Source organism: Schistocerca serialis, chromosome 2, assembly GCF_023864345.2.
Source record: "Schistocerca serialis cubense isolate TAMUIC-IGC-003099 chromosome 2, iqSchSeri2.2, whole genome shotgun sequence".
In the NCBI taxonomy this organism is placed as follows: Eukaryota; Metazoa; Arthropoda; class Insecta; order Orthoptera; family Acrididae; genus Schistocerca; species Schistocerca serialis.
This window is the reverse complement of record NC_064639.1, coordinates 458807704-458828435: the sequence shown is the minus strand read 5'-3', so window position 1 is coordinate 458828435 and position 20732 is coordinate 458807704. Positions and strand designations below refer to the sequence as shown.

General features: G+C 37.0%; 1 protein-coding gene across 1 annotated transcript in view; it reads right to left on the bottom strand.

Moving 5' to 3' along the window:
* LOC126457359 (sodium/hydrogen exchanger 9B2-like) overlaps positions 1–20332 on the bottom strand; it is a 100130-nt gene extending 79798 nt beyond the window's left edge. Inside the window, exon 1 of the mRNA XM_050093592.1 lies at positions 20210–20332. Within this exon, the coding sequence (XP_049949549.1) occupies positions 20210–20315 (106 nt within the window). The 5' untranslated portion in view covers positions 20316–20332. The remainder of the gene's footprint in view (positions 1–20209) is intronic.
* Between the last annotated feature and the right edge of the window lie 400 nt (positions 20333–20732).

The following is a 20732-nucleotide window of genomic DNA, read 5'->3' as shown; positions in this document are numbered from 1 at the left end:
GCTAGAAACGTAGGTTTGCCTTTCCTTAATCTATCTTCTAAGGTAAGTTGTAGGATCAGTATTGCCTCTCGTGTTCCAACATTTCTATGGAATCCAAACTGATCTTTCCTGAGGTCAACGTCTACCAGTTTTTCCATTCGCCTGTAAAGAATTCGTGTTAGTATTTTGCATCCGTGACTTGTTAAACTGATAGTTCAGTAATTTTCACATCTGTCAACACCTGTTTTCTTTGGGGTTGGAATTATTATATTCTTCTTGAAGTCTGAGGTATTTCACCTGTCTCATACATCTTGCTCACCAGATGGTAGAGCTTTGTTAGGGCTGGCTCTCCCAAGGCTGTCAGCAGTTTTACAGGAATGTTGTCTACTGCCGGGGCCTTGTTTCGACTTAGGTCTTTCAGTGCCCAGTCAAACTCTTCACGCAGTATCATATCTCCCATTTCATCTTCATCTACATCCTCTTCCATTTCCATAATATTGTCCTCAAGTACATCATCCCTGTATAGACCCTCTATATACTCCTTCCACCTTCCTGCTTTCCCTTCTTTGTTTAAAACTGGTTTCCCTCTGAGCTCTTGATATTCATGCAAGTGGTTCTCTTTTCTCCAAAGATCTCTTTAATTTTCCTGTAGGTGGTATCTATCTTTCCCCTTGTAAGATATGCCTCTACATCCTTACATTTGTCCTCTAGCCATTCTTGCTTAGCCATTTTGCACTTCCTGTCCATCTCATTTTTGAGACATTTATATTCTTTTTTGCCTGCTTCATTTACTGCATTTTTATATTTTCTCCTTTCATCAATTAAATTCAATATTTCTTCTGTTACCCAAGGACTTCTACTAGCCCTCGTCTTTTTACTTACTTTATCCTCTGCTGTCTTCACTATTTCATCCCACAAAGCTACCCATTCTTCTTCTTCTTCTTCTTTATCTCTCTCCCCCATTCGTTCCCTAATGCTCTCCCTGAAACCCTCTGCAACTTCTGGTTCTCCACCATTTTGCAGTTTCTTCAGTTTTAATCTACAGTTCATAACCAATAAATTAAGGTCAGAGTCCACATCTGCCCGTGGAAATGTCTTACAATTTAAAACCTGGTTCCTAAATCTCTGTCTTACCATTATATAATCTATCTGAAACCTTCCAGTATCTCCAGACCTCTTCCATGTACACAACCTTCTTTCATGGTTCTTGAACCAGGTGTTAGCTACGATTAAGTTATGCTCTGTGCAAAATTCTACCAGGCGGCTTCCTCTTTCATTTCTTCCCCCATTCCATATTCACCTACTACATTTCCTTTCTTCCTTTTCCTACTATCGAATTCCAGTCACCCATGACTATTAAATTTTTTGTCTCCCTTCACTATCTGAATAATTTCTTTTATCTCATCATATATTTCATCACTCTTTTCGTCATCTGTGGAGCTAGTTGACATATAAACTTGTACTACTGTGGTAGGCGTGGGCTTCATGTCTATCTTGGCCACAATAATGGTTCACTATGCTGTTTGTAGTAGCTTACCCGCACTCCCACTTTTTTATTCATTATTAAACTTACTCCTGCATTACCCCCATTTTATTTTGTATTTATAACCCTGTATTCACCTGACCAGAAGTCTTATTCCTCCTGCCACCGAACTTCACTAGTTCCCACTATATGTAACTTCAACCTATCCATTTCCCTTTTTAAATTTTCTAATGTACCTGCCCGATTAAGGGAGCTGACATTCCACTTTCCAATACGTAGAATGCCAGTTTTCTTTCTCCTAATAACCTCGTCCTCCTGAGTAGTCCCCACCCAGAGATCAGAATGGGGGACTATTTTACCTCCAAAATATTTTACCCAAGAGGACGCCATCATCATTTAACCATACAGTAAAGCTCCATGCCCTCGGGAAAAATTACGGCTGTAGTTTCCCCTTGCTTTCAGCCGTTCGCAGTACCAGCACAGCAAGGCCGTTTTGGTTAGTGTTACAAGGCCAGATCAGTCAATAATCCAGACTGTTGCCCCTGCAACTACTGAAAAAGCTGCTGCCCCTCTTCAGGAACCACACGTTTGTCTGGCCTCTCAACAGATACCCCTCCTTTGTGATTGCACCTATGGTACAGCTATCTGTGTCGCTGAGGCATGCAAGCCTCCCCACCAGCGGCAAGGTCTGTGGTTCATGGGGGGAGATCTCAACATTATGATGCTGCAATTAGTTCACCTACTGACACTATGAAGAAAACAGTTATAAATTTACTGACATGATGCACCAAATGGTGAGGAAATATTCAACTAAGAGGGCTACAGGAAGATGGCCACTGTCTGTTTTCTATACTGTAGTGGACACAGCAATGGTAAATAATTGTTGAACTTCCTGGACTGGAATAAGAAAAAACCTAATAAGCGACGACTTTTTCTTTGAGAACTGGGACTACAGCTCACGAAACCATACATCGAAGAAAGGGCTGCAAATACTGTAAGACTCCCAAAGCCTGTAGTTTCAAGTGTGGAGGGTATGCTTGTATGGAAAAGGTGGTAAAGGTAGATGTCATTTGTGTGATAGTGAAAGCCATTAAAAAGCAGGAAAGTACAAAAAACTGAACAAAACAACAATAATCTGCAACACTTAAGAGATACACATGTGGTAAGTGCAAAACACACACACACACACACACACACACACACACACACACAACAAAACAAAAAAAAAACTGTTGCATGTTCCAACTGTGAAGTAGATTCCGAAGAAAGTGGTGAATAATTCTTCTCACAAAACTATGTTATGTACCTAAGCTATTTGTATATTACCTCAAATTTTTGTAATACTTTTTAATTATAGTAAAGTGTACTTGAATAGAAGTATGACAACATTTACTACAATTTTTCTCAAGATAATGAGACGTAGTAAAGTTCAATAATGAAGTAAGTGAAAGATATAAAATGAATTTTTGAATACAGTTTTAAAAGAAATATTCAGCTTCTGGATCCTGATTATGCATCAATAGATCTTTCAAAAGTATGTTATTAATATAACTGAAGAACAATTAATGAATTTTATTTATTTTTTAATTTTTTTATGGTGGGTATAAAGTACTCCCGCCCCCCTAGTAATACACATTATTGAAAATGGCTTATATCGTGAGGGTTAATGCAGTTTGTCAAGCGATGAAACTGCATGTGCTGCCCGAACCAGATATTAAAGAGAAGTGGTGCAGATCAAAGGTCTCTGTAGCTAAGCTTGATTAGAGTTTTATTAAGGACTCAATATTTGATTAGCAATTTATTTTCAAGCAAGTTGATTGGATTTGCCACCCAATATGTCTGATTTGCTTTTAGAACATACGTGGAAACAGAGTTTGATTTGGTACTTCCTGAACAGCGAATGTGCAATTACCACCTCCACCTGCAAGGGGAGGGAGGTATGATTGTGTAACTCATATCCTAGCATCTGCAAATGTGGTAACAATAAATCAGACACAGATAGATTTCTTAAATAATCATAGCTGATTTTTAAAACTGTGAAACATTAGTCAGTTGGTTGGTTAATTTGGTGGGGGTGGGGGGAGGGGACAAACAGCAAGGTCATCAGTCCCGTCTGATTAGGGAAGGAGGGAGACGAAGTCAGCCACGCCCTTTCAAAGGAACCATCGCGGCATTTGCCTGAAGCGATGTAAGGAAATCATGGGAAACCTAAATCAGGATGACTGAACACAGGTTTGAATCACTGTCCTCCCAAATGCGAGTCCAGTGTGCTAACCACTGCACCATCTCACTCAGTAGGAATCGTTCAGTTGCCCCTAGTTCATAAACAATACAATGCACATTTCTTGTTTTAGAATAAAGGGGATGATATGTTGTGTACAATAAAGGCAGTCCTTGATTAAAAACTGCATCATCATTACTTTATTTTTATTGTGTTGAAGGTAGATGTAGTGCCACTAAGGCAGAGTAATTCTGAGAACCTATGGATGTTGTATCCCTTTTTGTGGCCATAGTGGATTAAAGTAGTAAAAAATGTAACTAAAGATTGCCGTTCAGTTTCATATTAAGCTGAACATCATGTTTTTGGGAATACACAACACAATTTTGACAAAGTCTGAGTTGATTAAGTGCATTACTAAATAAAAAAATAAAGGGCGCTATTTAAAACAAAGTAGTACTACTATTCTGTTCATATCTTTGTAATGAACAGAATTACAAGAAAGATAATTATACTAGTTAATGGCCCTGGTAGCTAAAGTAACATTTCCTAGGTACTTTTTTTTAAAAAATTTTGATTCTGCACAAAAAATCATTTAGAGTGGTCAGGGTAAATGGGACACACTCAGTGGTGTGACTCAACTACAATGTAATGCAAGAGGTTAGTGATTATTTTCTGTATTTAATATCATTCTATACATAAGGTAATTTAAACACATCTATCTTTATACTTAACAGAGACTGTAGTGCAAGTCATGCATAGGTCTTTCAGAGCATACAAAGATACATGTTTGTGTTTTTGTATTGCACGACCATTAAAAATAAAAACATATACTAGATGATATCCACACAGTGTTAATTGTCCACAAATGATTGAATAAAAAATTGAAATTAAACATTTCTAAGTAGTTTATGAGAACACCGAAACCAATGACAGCAGGCATCGAATAAATATAGCCAAATAGTTGGACAAATTATCGAAAATGAAACACAATAATACAGTTACTTGGGTAAACAGGTCGTGTGCTGGATAACTATTTATAATGCTAGAAATACAAGAACAGGTTCACAAGCAGAAAGACAAGCACGCTTCCAGTGCTAAATCAAGACACACAGCAAGTAATAAAACATATTGAGCAAGAAAGTGTCAGAGCCAGAGTTATTTGTAACTTTTAACTATTTCACAACGTCAAAATATGCTTGTAAGTGAAAGTGTGTATACATTTAAGGCCACTGAAGATGTTTCAAATCATCTAACACAAAACACATATGGCATAACATGCTTTCCATCTATTCAGTTATCTTCTCTTTACCCTTTTCCACAGCCAAGCTGTATTTTAGAAATGAAAACATGCACTTCCTGGGTTGTTAACAAATTTATTAACTACTGCAATTTCAATAACATTCTCATATCAACCCTGTTTCCACACTTCATCTAAGATGCCTAAGAAATGTGTTTGACACAAGAGGAACATCCTTAATGATAATGACTGTTGTTGACACACTTCATAGTTACATATAGATATAACCTCAAAATCATTAACATTTATTACTTGACACTGGCAATTCAGAAGTTATTAATGTAGTCTTCTATTTCTTCACACTTCTTTCATTTTTACGTTGCCTCCTTATATCTTTCTTCCTGTACCTTGCGCACATTATCATTAATTTAAAAAATCTTTTTTCAGTTCTGAAATGCTCTTGCATTATTGCTTCTGTCATGCCTAAGTTTTTCTTTCTTGCTTTCATTACTTCCTCATTTAATTCACCAAAATGCTAACAGTCTCTGAGAATTTCAAATTCAGGTACTGACCTTTATTTATTTAATTCAGAGTGTGAGAGCAAAAGAGAGAGAGAGAGAGAGAGAGAGAGAGAGAGAGAGAGAGAGAGAGAGAGTGTGTGTGTGTGTGTGTGTGTGTGTGTGTGTGTGTGTGTGTGTCACTGGGTCTACTTACTCAAATTACCCATTAACAATGATGTATCTTGATTTGTATAGTTGTATAATTTTGTCTTTTACAATGTGCAATCAAGATCTACATTCTAATTTTGTTCTTTGTGGTTCATGCACATATAGAAGCATTACTGAGCTTAAAGTGTATGGACACTCTTAGCATATCCGAGCAGGCAGCAGAAGCTTACAGTACAATGAACTCTTGCAGCTGTCACTCGAGAGAGAAGTGTTTCCATATATAACTTGTTGGCATTCAGTGTACAAAAACAGCATATAACCATCTATTACCTACACAAACCAGTTGTAAAGCATTAAAATTGAGGCTTCCATGGCCATTTGCTGATGTATTTCCTAAACAATCATCATCTCTAGACGAAGCCAACTGGAAATGCATTACATTCGGTTCATTACCAGTTGAGTGAGGTGTATAGAGATCGTTGTGTCACTGAAATGAAAAAAAGTGTTTGATGTGACTGTTCAAAGATGATAAAGTATCCTGTGCAAACACATAACACAGGCTTCAGTGGTTCTCCCAAACAAACTGTGTGTCAGAGCACATGGTAACAGGTGTGACATACATCAGCCTAAACAGTTATTTCTCTTTTATATGTTCACAGTGTCCTTCAGTAAGATCTGAAGTTTGGAATATTTCTTTGTGGTACATGCCATAAATGCTACTTGTGGTTAAAAGGTTGTGCCATTGACATTTTCTCAGGAGATTTTTTTTTAACTTTTTTATTTCTCATATCAAAGACATTGAATTAATTACAGTAATTACAAATATACAACAAAGTCATAACAAAAACTAAAGCTAATCAATTTAAAAAACCAAGTACAACACAAAAAACTGAGACAATATAATTATACATGAGAACTTTCCTACTTCAACAGATGATGATCTTGTGAATATTGAAGCACACTTGGTGCAAGATGATGGACACTGACTACAATTCATGATGGGGTTATTCCAACTGCCTTCCAGTGGGGCAGTGTACAACTGTGATTGCACATGGAAGGTCAGGTATTGTGTCCAATTGTGCTTATGACAAACGGCCAATGGAATATTTATCACATTCTATATCTACCATAACAGTTCCCTATTAAAACTCATAATTAACACGCCAAAGAAATCTGACAGTTATAAATTATTCAATTTAAATTGCTATTCATGTTGGTTTTTTAATCTTTCCTTCACTTGCACATTATCATTAAAAATTGTTATGCTGTTGACATGAACTGCATCAATTACTATGTCACTTCCATTATTATTGTGATCAACACATGGATCCACTGTACATATTTTAAAGCTCAAGCTTAATAGCACTTTATCTAGCTTAATATTATCATTGCAACTAAATTGTTTTAAACCACAATTTTCCTTCAAAAGCTCCATGATACTTTTAACAGTTTTATTGATACAGTCAAGTTTTGGGATTTAAATTAAAATGTGTTCTTTTATGTCGCTTTGTAGAAATGCTTTAATATCTACACAGTGCTTATCTAAATCATATCCAGCAGCTAAACCAAATATATCTATGTGAACAGTGTTGGCTTACTGGAGACATACATTTTTTCATAGTGCATACCTTTTGTTTGTGTGCACTCACTGACTACTAGATGTTCCTTGCAGCTGGTAATGTGCTGTAGATTCTTTTTAAGTTTTAAAAATCCACTTGGAGCCTATTACTTCTTTTCTTGTGTAAGAACTATTTCCGATGTTCAATTTTATAATCTGGGCTGTAATTGTACTTTAAATGCCTGCAGTCACTTGTACAAAATTTGCTAAAAAAAACTGCTGCTTCTAAGAATGGCATACGAATCTTGTGTGTCTGGAGTAATAAGACATACAACAAAACATTCTTGGTGGTTTTGGAATTCTTTATAAGCTTCTAAGTGTTCAAATTTGCTGCGAAGATAAAGTATTTTTGTCTGTCTTGGGTGAACTTCATAAACACAATTATTAACCTTTCCAGTTCTACGAAGTTTTTAGAAGTTCTTACTGCACCATTATTCTTTCGAATTACATTATTTATTAAACAGCACATCTTTTGCATTTATTAACTTTTTGTTGGGTGGGTTGAAATGGCCGATATGGCCTGGTCTCTTCAAAATACTGGTAAGCATTGATTTTTTTTTTTCTCTGTCTTTTATCTTGTTTACATCTGCTGCTTTTGGTGAACAGACATACGTCTCGCTATGAAACACTTAGGTGCCAATGGCAGGTTTCTTGCTGGTAAATGATTGGTCCAGTGTCATGTCCTTTTAGGCTTTTTTTATTTACGAAATACAGCTTTACCCACAGTACATTTTTCACAATCCTGCAGCAAACAATAAGCATCTAGTTTTTTTACACAGTGATTGCAATATACCTTTCTGCCACTCCATTTTATTTTTGTGCAAACATACCATTTGTTGATGTATTATTTCTTCATTCTTTACGTTACTTTTTATCACACACTGTGTACAAAAATTACTTTTTCAGGCTGTCACCTACCGTTCTCAGAAAACATTTAGTGTCTGCAACTGATCCTGCCTCCTCCAGTCCACACAAATTAGAACACAAACATTCTTGTCTCTACTGTACACCAAGAACAAAACTCATGAAAAATCAATAGTTTCTACATATTTAATGCCACAGACATGTTTTTTCTGAGATTTTTTAGCAAATGTGACCATATTTATTATAGCTATAGCACGTCAGTCCCCTGGGTACAATTCGTATTTCTGTATCTTCTTGCTCTTCCTCCAATTCCTGTAAAAACTTCATCTCTTGTTATTGTTATACTGTAGTTCACAATGCCATGATCATTGGTCTATAGTCATCAAATTGCCCTGCCAGTAAAATGCATCGTGCCCACTCATCTCACTTTAAAGTGTGTTTCATTTATTCCATGCAGAACGTATTTTAGAGACATTTTTTTCTATTGAAGTGCAGCTCTCCAGTCCAGTTGTGGGGAGAGTTTTCAGCAAACCAAATTATCTACAATGTTGTATAAGTCTTTATATATAAGTATTAACTTGTCTCGGGCTTCTTTGGCGGTGTGTTGTTGTGTTCGTACATGTAAATTGCTAGATTAACTCTCAATAGTAGTTTGGCTCTTGCAGTTTACATTTTCACAACCCCTATTATTTCTTACAAGACACATTCCCACAACTTTTTGTGTTTATTTGTTTCTTAGCACACTCCCGTGTATTGCAGCTCTTCCATTGTTCATTTTTTATATAAGCAGTAATGAATTAAAGGTAAAAGAAGCAGTAAATCATGCATTCTGATGGTGTATCTTGTTAACAGAGATCCAAGCATTTTTCTTTCTTGCAGTAGATCACTGAACTTATGATATCTTTATTACTGTTTAAATTCAAGTGTGTCTTCTAAGGCCGTAGACTGCTGTGTTAAATAAAATGATCAAGGTCTGAAGCAAGTTGTATATAACAATTGTTAACAAATATAGATTCACAAAAATACATTTAAAGAAGTGGAGTCACAGATTCTCAATCCCATCTTCAAATATTATGCTTTCATCATTACATTTCAAAACATACCTTTTAAATTAACTTATTCAAACACTTTACTGACTTCAAAGTTTCAGACACATCTAGTTCCTTCACTATTTTTCCCTACTTATTTAGTTGCACTTGTGGCAGTACATCTATGAGTTCTTTTCTCGTCCATGTTGTGCGTTTGTCTGAGAGACGCTGTTCCTCTAGTCTATCACCGGAGGACAAAAGCATAAGTACCCATATTCTAAACGAAGTCTGGAATATACTGCTGCCTGCATCTGCTTCAGATTGTTTGTTTTGAATCTGTGAGAAAAACTGTTTGGTGAGGTTTCTGTGGCTTGAATTTATATCTCAAATGTTTGCAAAAATGTTTTAGTTTGCAGTTCTGAAGATATACCTCCTCATAAAACCATTATGCATGGGGCAGCAACATAACCATTGTGCTTGGTACATACGAGCAACTAGCTTACATCAGTCATCTTTCATTCAGGAAGGAAGGAAAGACTGATTATTCATGTCTTCTCCACTTCCTTTATTTTGTTCCCTCTCTCATTTTAGCTCACGGCAATTAAAATTAGCTATAACTAGCAACATTTGGTTGATTAGTAATTATTTGGTAAGTTAAAAGACAATATGCTGTACACACTTAGTAGTGTTACTCATGTTCTACAGCTAAGATTGCAACAACTCCTCTTCTAATCCATCTCTGATGACCGTGTCAACGGGAGTTTCCATTCTGGTGTTATCCATAAAATTCACAATCACTGTCAGTAACATGGAACTTGCTTGAATGTTTCTCACTGAACCATTCAGTTATAAAATGCACATCAGGTTAAGAGCCCATTACAACTTCGTACCTCTACAAGTGTGTCACACACAAAAAATGTCAGACAGTTGTCCTGGCAGATGACATACAGTGGTTCTATCTGGTCTGTCATTCTATTCAGATCAGGCTCCGAGAAGAGCTTATATCTTAACATCTTTGATATTGACAAGTGATGATTTGAATAGTGACAGTTCTCTTTTCACTGTTATTGCAATGGACACACCATGGGCACATTTTACAATTCTCAATCAACTTAGCAGCTGACACAATGGTAACTTACAGCTCACTGGCAGTGAACAAATTTCCAACTACCAACAGAGATGAGAAATCACTGGTGGCCATCATTTCAACCAGATGCAGTATTATCATAATTTGAGTTCCAGTGGGTACAACAGTGAAGTTCCTTCCAGCAGTGCATGCTAAATGACTGGGAAATGTTGGAAATATACCTATCCAAAAAGAATTTCCTTACTCACCAAGAATTCCTAACTCAGGAGTCTATGTCTACATGGAGAGTTTGTTGAAAAGTGGTGGACTGACACCTTTCTGGGGTAATCTGTTCAACAGAGAAAAGTAATCTTTAAAAATAATACTCTAAAGAACACATTAGTACTGCTATTAATATATATTTGCAGGAAAATGTTAAGATGTCCTGAAGAACCTCCTGCTTCCATCTGCACCATTTCTTATCACCATACTGCGTAACATTGGTTTTTTGTTTCTGATACTTTTAAAGATTTGTTCAAAATGTTCAAATTGCAAACTAACAGTTAGTTGGCACTCGTCAGGATGAAATCTCAGTAACTCCTTTTCCTATTTAGTAATGGCCTTTTCAATACTGAGCTACAACAGCATTCATGACCTGTGTGCAAGTGCAACCACAAGGAGCAGTGCACTGCATGATGATTTAAAAAATCAGTGAGACCACTGCACATCACAGATATATTCTTTTGATAAGTGAAGGTTCTCCTATAAACTAACCAGTGGAAGTGTTAGACAACTTACAAAAGAATTCAGTATCACCACCAGCTCATGTAACCACATTCTAATATTCTCATAGGCAGATTAACATTATCTTTCATGACATATCAGAGTTTATGCCAACTCTTGGGATAACCATAAGTGTAGCAGCCCTTATCACAATAGGTAATCCAAACATTAAGACTGCAAATGATGATGTGCGGGGAAAATATTATGCAAATGATTTTCCTGCAACTGCAGCACTGAGTACTAATACATTTCTGACAGAAGAAAAACTAGGTGACCAAAGCACTACCCGTATTTGATGCTGAAAAGATTTCTCCGTGAAAATGGAGAAAAAACAATTCTAAGGAAGAGTCAATTTTTGCAGCAAAATAACACATCTGCTCATTCTTTCATCAAATATATAGTGCTGAAACAAAGAAAATGGGACAGCAGCCAATTTTACTCTCAGTAACTGACTTTCTTGATTTCATTCCCACTTCTCAAACAAATTAACACCAAAAGAGAAACAGTTATCACCAATGAATACATCATACAAAATTCAATGCAGCCTCTATTGGTATATGCTGTACACACATTTAAAACTGCACATAGAAGTGGAAAGAGTGCTGCAAAAATATTTACCTATCAAATAGAAATAGTCAACAGGAGACCTAATCGAAGAAGTATTAAGTAATATTAAACAAATTTTATGAAAGTAGGCCTTAAATATTTTCAACATGACTATCATTCAAACTGTCTGACTGGCAATGTAATAGCCATAAATGATTTGAAGAATTCGGTAACATTTGACAGCACTTACATCTTCAATCAATTTCTAAAATTTTGCTCAGAGTTTTGGGAATACAAAGCTGAGCAATCATACAGGTTTCATCGCAATTAGGCTTTAATTTACAGATACAATTTTGAGAAAATGTTATTTGTCTACAAAATATATTGCCAACAAAACATTTTTTCAACTTTAAGGTCTAGTGCGTGGGATACGTATCAGATTGGACTAAAATGGACATCATGTTAAAATTCAAGAACAGCTTGAACAGGGGCATGCTAGTAGCCACTCTTCCCACACTCCATCTGTGAGTGGACCACAAAAGAAACCTAATATACGTTCCACAATAAAGATGAAGTTAATTTGATACTAGAAACTTCAGTAATGTGTACACAGTCAAGATCTAATGAACCAGATATAGCTGCTGTGTTGGAGAAGAGCTACTTCTGTTGCCACAGCAAATAGAACAATTCAGCATGCCACACAACTTAGAATGTAACTGAACCTTATACTAGAAGGTGACCAGCAGCTGCACATTTAGCTGCAGAAGATCAGATGGTCGGTTGGTTGGAATTAAAGGAGTCAAACTCTGAGGTTCATACCGCATAAGTTAATAAGAGACGGGACTGATCCACCATGGTACATAAAACACATCAGAACACTGTTTCAGAAGCAACGAAAAAAGCATGCCAAATTCAGAACGTAAAATCTCCAAGACTGGCTAAGTTCCACGGAAGCTCGAAATTTAGTGCGGACATCAATGTGAGATGCTTTTAATAGTTTCCACAATGAAACTGTCTCAAAATATGGTAGAAAACCCAAAGAGATTCTGGTCGTATGTAAAGTACACCAGTGGCAAAAGACAGTCAATACCATCACTCCGCGATAGCGATGGTAATGTTACCAATGATGGTGCCTCTAATGTGGAGTAACTAAATACAGTTTTCCCTAATTCCTTCACGAAAGAAGACAAAGTAAATATTCCAGAATTGGAAATCAGAACAGCTGTTAGCATGAGTGACATAAAAGTAGATATCTTAGGTGTTGTGAAACAACTAACATCACTTAAGAAAAGCAAGTCTTCCAGTCCAGATGGTATAACAATCAGGTTCCTCTCAGAGTATGCAGACACAATAGCGCCTTTCTCAGCAATCTCATACAACCACTCAATTGATGAAAGGTCTGTTCCTAAAGACTGGAAAGTAGCACAGGCCACACCAATATTCAAGAAATGAAATAGGAGTAACCCATTGAATTACAGACCCATGTCACTGACCTCAATTTGTAGTAGGATTTTGGAGCATACACTGCACTCTAACATTATGAATCACCTTGAAGAATATGACTTATTGATACATAACCAACACGGATTCAGAAAATATCGTTCTTCTGCAACACAGCTAGCTCTTTATTCCCATGAAGTACTGAGTGCTGTTGACATTGGATATCAAATCGATTCCATACTCCTACATTTCCAGAAGGCTTCTGATACCGTTCCTCACAAGTGACTATTAATCAAATTGCGTGCATACGGAGTATCGTCTCAGTTGTGTGACTGGATTCATGATTTCCTCTCAGAGAGGTTAAGTTCGTAGTGACAGACGGTAAATCATCGAATAGAACAGAAGTGATATCTGGCGTTCCGCAAGGTAGTGTCATAGGCCCTTTGCTGTTCCTGATTTACATAAATGATCTAGGTGATAATCTGAGCAGCCCCCTTACATTGTTTGCAGATGACGCTGTAATTTACAGTCTAGTAAAATCATCAGACGATCAATTCCAATTACAAAATGGTCTAGAGAGAATTTCTGTATGGAGCAAAAAGTGGCAATTGGCACTAAACAAAGAAAAGTGAGAGGTCATCCACATGGGTACTAAAAGAAATACAATAAATTGCACAAATCTAAGAGCTGTCAATTCGACTACCTAGGAATTACAATTACGAGCAAATTAAATTGGAAAGCCCACATAGATAATAGTGTGGGGAAGGTGGAACAAAGACTGCGCTTTGTTGGCAGAACACTTAGAAGATGCGACAAATCCACTAAAGAGACAGCCTACATTACAGTTGTCCGTCTTCTGCTGTAATATTGCTGCACGGTATGGGATCCTTGCCAGGTAGGATTGACGGAGGACATCGAAAAAGTGCAAAGAAGGGCAGCCTGTTTTGTGTTATCACGCAATAGTGGTAAGTGTGTCACTGATATGATACGCGAGTTGGGGTGGCAGTCACTGAAACAAAGGCGGTTTTCTTTGCACAAGATTTATTTACAAAATTTCAATCACCAACTTTCTCTTCCAAATGCGTAAATATATTGTTGACACCCACCTATGTAGGGAGAAATGATCATCATAATGAAATAAGAGAAATCAGAGCTTGAACAGAAAGATTTACGTGTTCCTTTTTCCCATGTGCCATTTGAGAGTGGAATGACAGAAGTAGTATGAAAATGGTTCGATAAACTCTGACAGGCACGTAAGTGTGAATTGCAGAGTACCCATGTAGATGTAGAGGTCATCAATCCCTTAATCCTATGTGTGTCAAACCAAGAATAACCCTCAGAAGAAGGATACAAAAGGCAAATCCTGGGAAGCCCAACAACACAAGATACAACAAGAATGAGTTAAAATCAAGGATAAGTAGGAGGGGAATGAAGAGGTAACGTGGGCGTACCACTCTGCCCAGAATGCAGGTGGTGGTCCCCGAAGCACAGTATGCAATTGGAGATATACACTCTGCATCCCACCAGCACAGAAGATCAGTAATGAAAATATACCCTAACAGATCAAGAGCCACAATACGACTGGCTACTTGATGACAAATGTCAAAACTGGGCATGGCTATAAAAGCCAGGGTTCAGAACTGAAAATTAAATTATTTCATTTACTTTTACAAGCAGTATTGCTGACAGTTGAGCACAGAATGGGCAAGATGTAATTTCAGCATTTAATCATGGCCCATCGCGAGTGCCTGATGCAACTGTGCAAGCGTTAGGCTTTTCTTTTGCCACCGTCGTAAAGTTATACCACAAGCCTTCGATTCAAGTAATACCACCACCACAAGAGTTAACTGCTATAGCCAATATGTTGACAACAGGGCTCACCAAAGTCACGATTTATGAGAGCATCATTTAATAATTTGAAGTCTGAAACTAACTGCAAATTTTGGGCAGCAATACCATCTTGAACCACCTCAGTATGAGGCACAGCAGCCACACTTCTAGTGAACAAATCATGCCGTGCGCGTGTGTGTGTGTGTGTGTGTGTGTGTGTGTGTGTGTAGTCTACATTAGGTTGGAAGACGATAGTTTGGTTGTGAGCTGCAAAGTCAACAAATGTGCATTATGATAACCTTTATTTAGTTACAATTACGCTTCTGGCAAAAATCTCAATCCTTCTACTGTGGTCCTGATTTTGAAGTTTTTAATATATTATATATACGTAAAAACGCCAAACACAAATTCTGGATAAATGAAGGTCACTAATGAAATCTTGCATATCAGAGGAAATATTCCAGCTGATTGGCTAAAGAAAGAAGTAAAAAAATTACAGGAAAAGAGTCACTTAGAAATGAAATAAATAGGAAGTGAGGAAAGCGAAAGCAAAATCACTGCAGGAGTAATGAGAAGACAAGACAAAATGGTTACTGGAAGTGTTGAGTTAGCATATAGAAAAGTCAAAATAACCTTTGGTGAAATTAAAAGCATAGCTGTCAACACTAAGCGTGCAAGAGGAAGAGCATCGTTAACTGCAGAGAGACAGCTGATGGGTGGAAACAGTACACTGAAGGTCTCTATGTGGGAGAGGTACTGTGTGATGACGTAACAGAAGAAGATCCAACATGGAAAACATAAGAGACTCAGTATTTAAGTCAGAGTTGACAAGAACTTTGGAAGATTTGCTATCAGATAAGTTGGATGTAGAGAACACTCCTTCAGAATGTGTAAAATCATTGAGAAAAGTGGAAACTGAATGACTATTCAAGTTCATTTGGAAACTTAGACTTTCAGAAAAGATTACCCACATAATGCTGAAGAGAGAAGGGCAGTTAAGTGTGAGAACTATCTCACAATCAGCTTAAAAGCACATGCACCCAGAATAACAAACAGAAGCATGGAAAAGTATACTGAGAATGACTTCGATGACTACCAGTTTGGTTGTTTTGCTTTAGCAAAAATAGTATAATGGCAATTTCGACATTCCATTTACAAGCTTGAGGAAAAGCGACTTAAGACACATTCACTGAATTTGTTAACCTGGAAAAATGTTTGGCTGTTAAAATGGTGTGTGACGTTCAAAATTCTCAGGGAATTAGATGTAAGTTATAGGGGAAGACAAGAAGGAAAAATTAGAATGGAAGGCCACGGAGACAGTGCTCTGATTACGAAGGGAATAGGACACACATGTTGAATTTGACACCCACCATTCAATCTATGCATCCAACAAGCAATGATAGAAATTTAAAAAAAAGGTAAAGTAAATTCTTAAGGCATGACTGGCTGGGAGCCCCTCAAAGAGGGATCTTCAGCTGCCATATTGCAATTTATTTCAATTGGATGCCACTTTGGTAACATGCGTGCCCTTGAACTACACCAGTAATACTACCAGGAAAAGAGAATATCTTCACAACGTTAAGAGGTGAAGGCTAGTGTACAGGCAGACTGAAAAATTTGTGTCTGACAAGACATTCAATCCCATAACCATACTGTTTCCACACTCCCACTTTATCATCATCAGACCAACAAGCCCAACCAAAGAAAGGTTCAATGATGAGATTAAAATTTAGGGTGAAAGTAAATCAACAACAACACTTGCTGACAACATTGCATCCTCAGCAAAAGTGAGGAAGAACTGCAAGATATGCTCCGCACTACGAATTGAGGGTAATCCAAAGGAGCACTGAAGTAATGAGGCATAGCAGGAATTAGGTTGGCAATAAACTTAACATCAAAATTGGGGACCACAAAGAAGAAGTAGTAGTAGTAGTAGTGAAGCAATTCTGCAACCTTGGAAGCAAAAGTAACACATGATGGTCAATACTAGGAGGGCAAAGAACAGCCTAACTGAGGCAAAGAGGGCATTTCTTTGCAACACAAGTCTACCAGTCTTAGACATCTGTCTTAATCTGAGGGAGAAATTTCAGAGAGTGCACATCTGGAGCAGATAATTTTGTGGAAATGAATAATGGATTTGTAGGAAAACCAGAAAAGAAGAGAATCAAAGTATTTGAGACATGGTGCTACAGAAGGATACTCAAAATTAGATGAACCAATAATGTAAGAAATGAGTTTCTTAACAGACCTTGCAAGGAAATACATGGAAAACACTCACAAGAAGAAGGAACTGGATAATAGGACGTGTGTTAAGACATCAAGGATAACTTTTGCAGTAATTGCAGTACCTGTACAGGATAAAAACTGTAGCTGTAGAGGTTGGACAAAAAACACTGTAGATATTAGGTGGAAGTCCTACTCTGAGATGAGCTGGTTGGGACAGGAGAGGAATTCATGGCAGATTACAGCGAATTAATCAGAAGATTGATGACCAAAAAACGAATGGTGTTTCAAGGCAGTAATAACAATTTCTGCCATCAAAAACTCCCTATTCCCGTGGAGGTCACACCCATTTGCTAATAGTTCTGAATCATTCATTTGTAATTTTCTAAGTCTCTTATTCTGGCATGTTAATGATTTCATCAGCTTGTGAGCTTGGTATCACATTGTTTGCTAATTCTGCAATCACAACCCCAGAAGTGTACGTTTGCTCATTTCACATTGCAGGCGACAAATTAGTTTGGGCACAGGAATAAAGTGACTAGATGTTCGAACCTTCAACACATCACTATCACTACTGAATCACCACAATGGTTTGCTAACACTCTAGGGCCACGAGGGTTCCCTGTGTACCCCTCAACTAACCTTACCAAACAGAGCACTTTTTGAGTACTATTGCACCAGGTGTACATTTCCTGGAACCAGCTCCAATCTGTGTTCATGAGTTGCAAGTCTGAGTTTGGAAGTCTTTGTCACGATGGCTCCCAAATGCTTTCAATGTCTGTGGAAGGCATGTGCCCAAAAAAAAAACTGCTACTGTCACAAGGCAAAAATAAGCTGTTACCTGGTACCAGATGGGAGTGTGTAATTCAATTGCTCAACTATGTTGAACAAACGCAATATTATCACTATTAATTTGAAACCAGACGTGCAAAAAGTGCTAGGAAATTTTTCCTTCTCTACGTACCAGGGAGGCAAAACACACTCTTCTGTGCATGTTTACACTGTAGACAAGAGCTCTAACTTCTCCTAGCAGTTTTCTTGTACGAGTTGATCATATGGTTTGAGAGATGTACACAGCAGAACAAGTAAGAGTGGTGGACAAAAAACTGTAATGTTCAGATTATTCACTGTGTTTCAGAACTTCAGCCTCATGGGAGTTTTATATTCATGTTGACTTCCTTCATTAATCAATTTAGAGAATTCTATTGCAGTACAGAAAAAAATAAAGAAAACTAGTGTGTGTTGTACTCAAACAAAGGTATGATTGACCCTTTCAGCTTGAGTAAGTCCTATGATCCTGCAAAATAATATTAAACTGAGGAAAATTTGTTCTTTCAAGGTGCCACAATCACTAAACAAAAAGCAGATATACAATTGTGCTATTTTGTCCCATTTTTGAACAGGAAATGAAACCTGAGTTTGATACTCCAAATCTATTACAAAATGTATATTGAACCACAGCTCCGGGAAAAAGTGAGAGAAGATAATCAACTCAATATTTTAATATTCTACCAGAAATCTCATTGTTGGTACTTTTCAGTCACCTCGTGGGGTTTTCTCCCCTCCAATCTCTACTGGGGTTGAAATAATGAGGTTACTATAGATCTTCCCAGCTGCATCTGCAGTACTAGCTGCCTTCAGATCACCATTTAAATTAAGGAGCCAGGTCAGTATACAATGAGAAACATACTGTTAAATAAGATTCTACATGGCAGTATGTGTGAAAAAACATTCCAGAAACTTCTAAAAAATTAAGTAATGGAAAAATATTTTTAGTGTGTGGTGTGTAAAGTGAGGAAAGCTATTATTAATTGTAACGTATGTACTGTAAACACATGAAAATATTGTTGTATGTAAATAACTTAAGACATAAATTAATCAAGAGGAAAATTATGCAACATTATCAGCAGCAGGCCCATTGCCAATTTGATGTTTTATATTGTACTAATATGTAGGCCTAGTTAAGTTGACTTGCCATATATCACACACTGTGCATAATGTAATCAAATGGGGCCAAATTAAAATCAATTGGTAGACTGATACATGGAAGAGCACAGTTGATAATTTGTTGACTCTTCCCAAAGAGTCTCTATACACAATGGGGCTCAGCTCCAGGTACACACTGCATAAGTACACAGAAGCAAAGTATGATATAACATCATTCAAGAGAATTCAGAAATTGCATCAAAATACGTGGTATTGGAAGATAGCCGTCATCTATCAACAAAACTGCCTTACAATGGTTGCAAGTGTGGCTTGAATTTATACTATAATTCTTAGATTCAAACATGACCAAGTATCCATACAGAAGATGGAACTAATTTATTCATACATAAAGATGCATCTGTTGGAATAATCTTATTTAACATGTTTTTATGTATGCAATGATAGTGCAAACTTTGATTTGTGTCACTGATGTGTGATGAGCACTAAAATTCACCTGAAACAAGTTTCACTTTAAGATCAACTGCAAGTCTACTCCATTCTGCTACAAGAATCATTCAAAACGAAGCTGCCAAGCTTAACTTATTCTCTGTGCCTTTCCCTCTCTTATATATGAAAACGTTTATTTCGGTGTTTGAGTATCAGCAAGAACAAACTGCAGTGACAATTCGAAAGGCCAACAGCGCTATCTATAGGCAGGAAAGAGAAGAGCTTCATGAAGGATTTATGAAGAACTTTAGAAAGATTATACTTGCCATAATAAATTTGAATGAATCAATCTTAAATCACGCATAAATATCATTAACATGCTGAACTGCATGTTTATATTTTGTTTTACGTAAAACTGGAGAAAAACTACCGACTGTAAAGTAACATTCCGATTCCGAACATCGTTTAAGTTTCAGCTACTCTGGAGACGTAATATCTGCAGATATTAAACCTTTGTTTTTAAATAGTGAACACTAATCGGTACCATAGGTTGGTTCCATTCGTACAAATTAGATACCACAATAACTAGGTACCACTACAATACACGCAGTCCGCGAATGAAACAGTTAAGATTTTCATGAACTTAGTTCCAGATATCTGCGCTTCTAATGATGAAAATAACGCTGTTCTGAATTAATGACACATGAACAATTTCACATTTAAAGGTCTACTCAAGTTCACAAACATGCTGTTGCACAATATAACAGAAAGCCTAACAAAGTGGGGAATCAAATAAAAATGAAGTGTAGTCACTGTGTGGACGAACACACAAAATGTAAGCTTCAGTTACCGACAGAAAGTAAGCTATCTTGGACACGTTCGATCCCATCGAAGTCTGCGTCAGTGTACTTCTGCTTGGGGTTTCGGTCGGAAATTTTATCGGCTGTAGGTACCATGTTCCATGTGATTTCACCTCAACTTAGAACGATTGTGCCAACTTACCAAACAAATCTTCTTTCTCGTACAAATAAGTTGCTTTCTTATGTGCTCATTCCACAACAAATTCTTAAATCCAAAGTTGCCCTAAAAAAAACCGACAAAACTAATGATTGATCGATTATATATCGAGCGACTGATTATGAACTAGGAGCGATCAAAAACACCTGGTGTTATTTAGCACTCTAATTTATTAACTTAATCATTGACACTAGAATTACTATCATCATTGAACATTAGGCCTATATAAAGTTTGCAGACTCTTTTTTATATATACTGGCAGGTGGCATCAGTATGCACAATACTTCTCCAAATTTTATTCTTATTACGCCTCTCGAGAAGTCTGCCTAGGACCGTAATAGCATTTTATTAGTTTG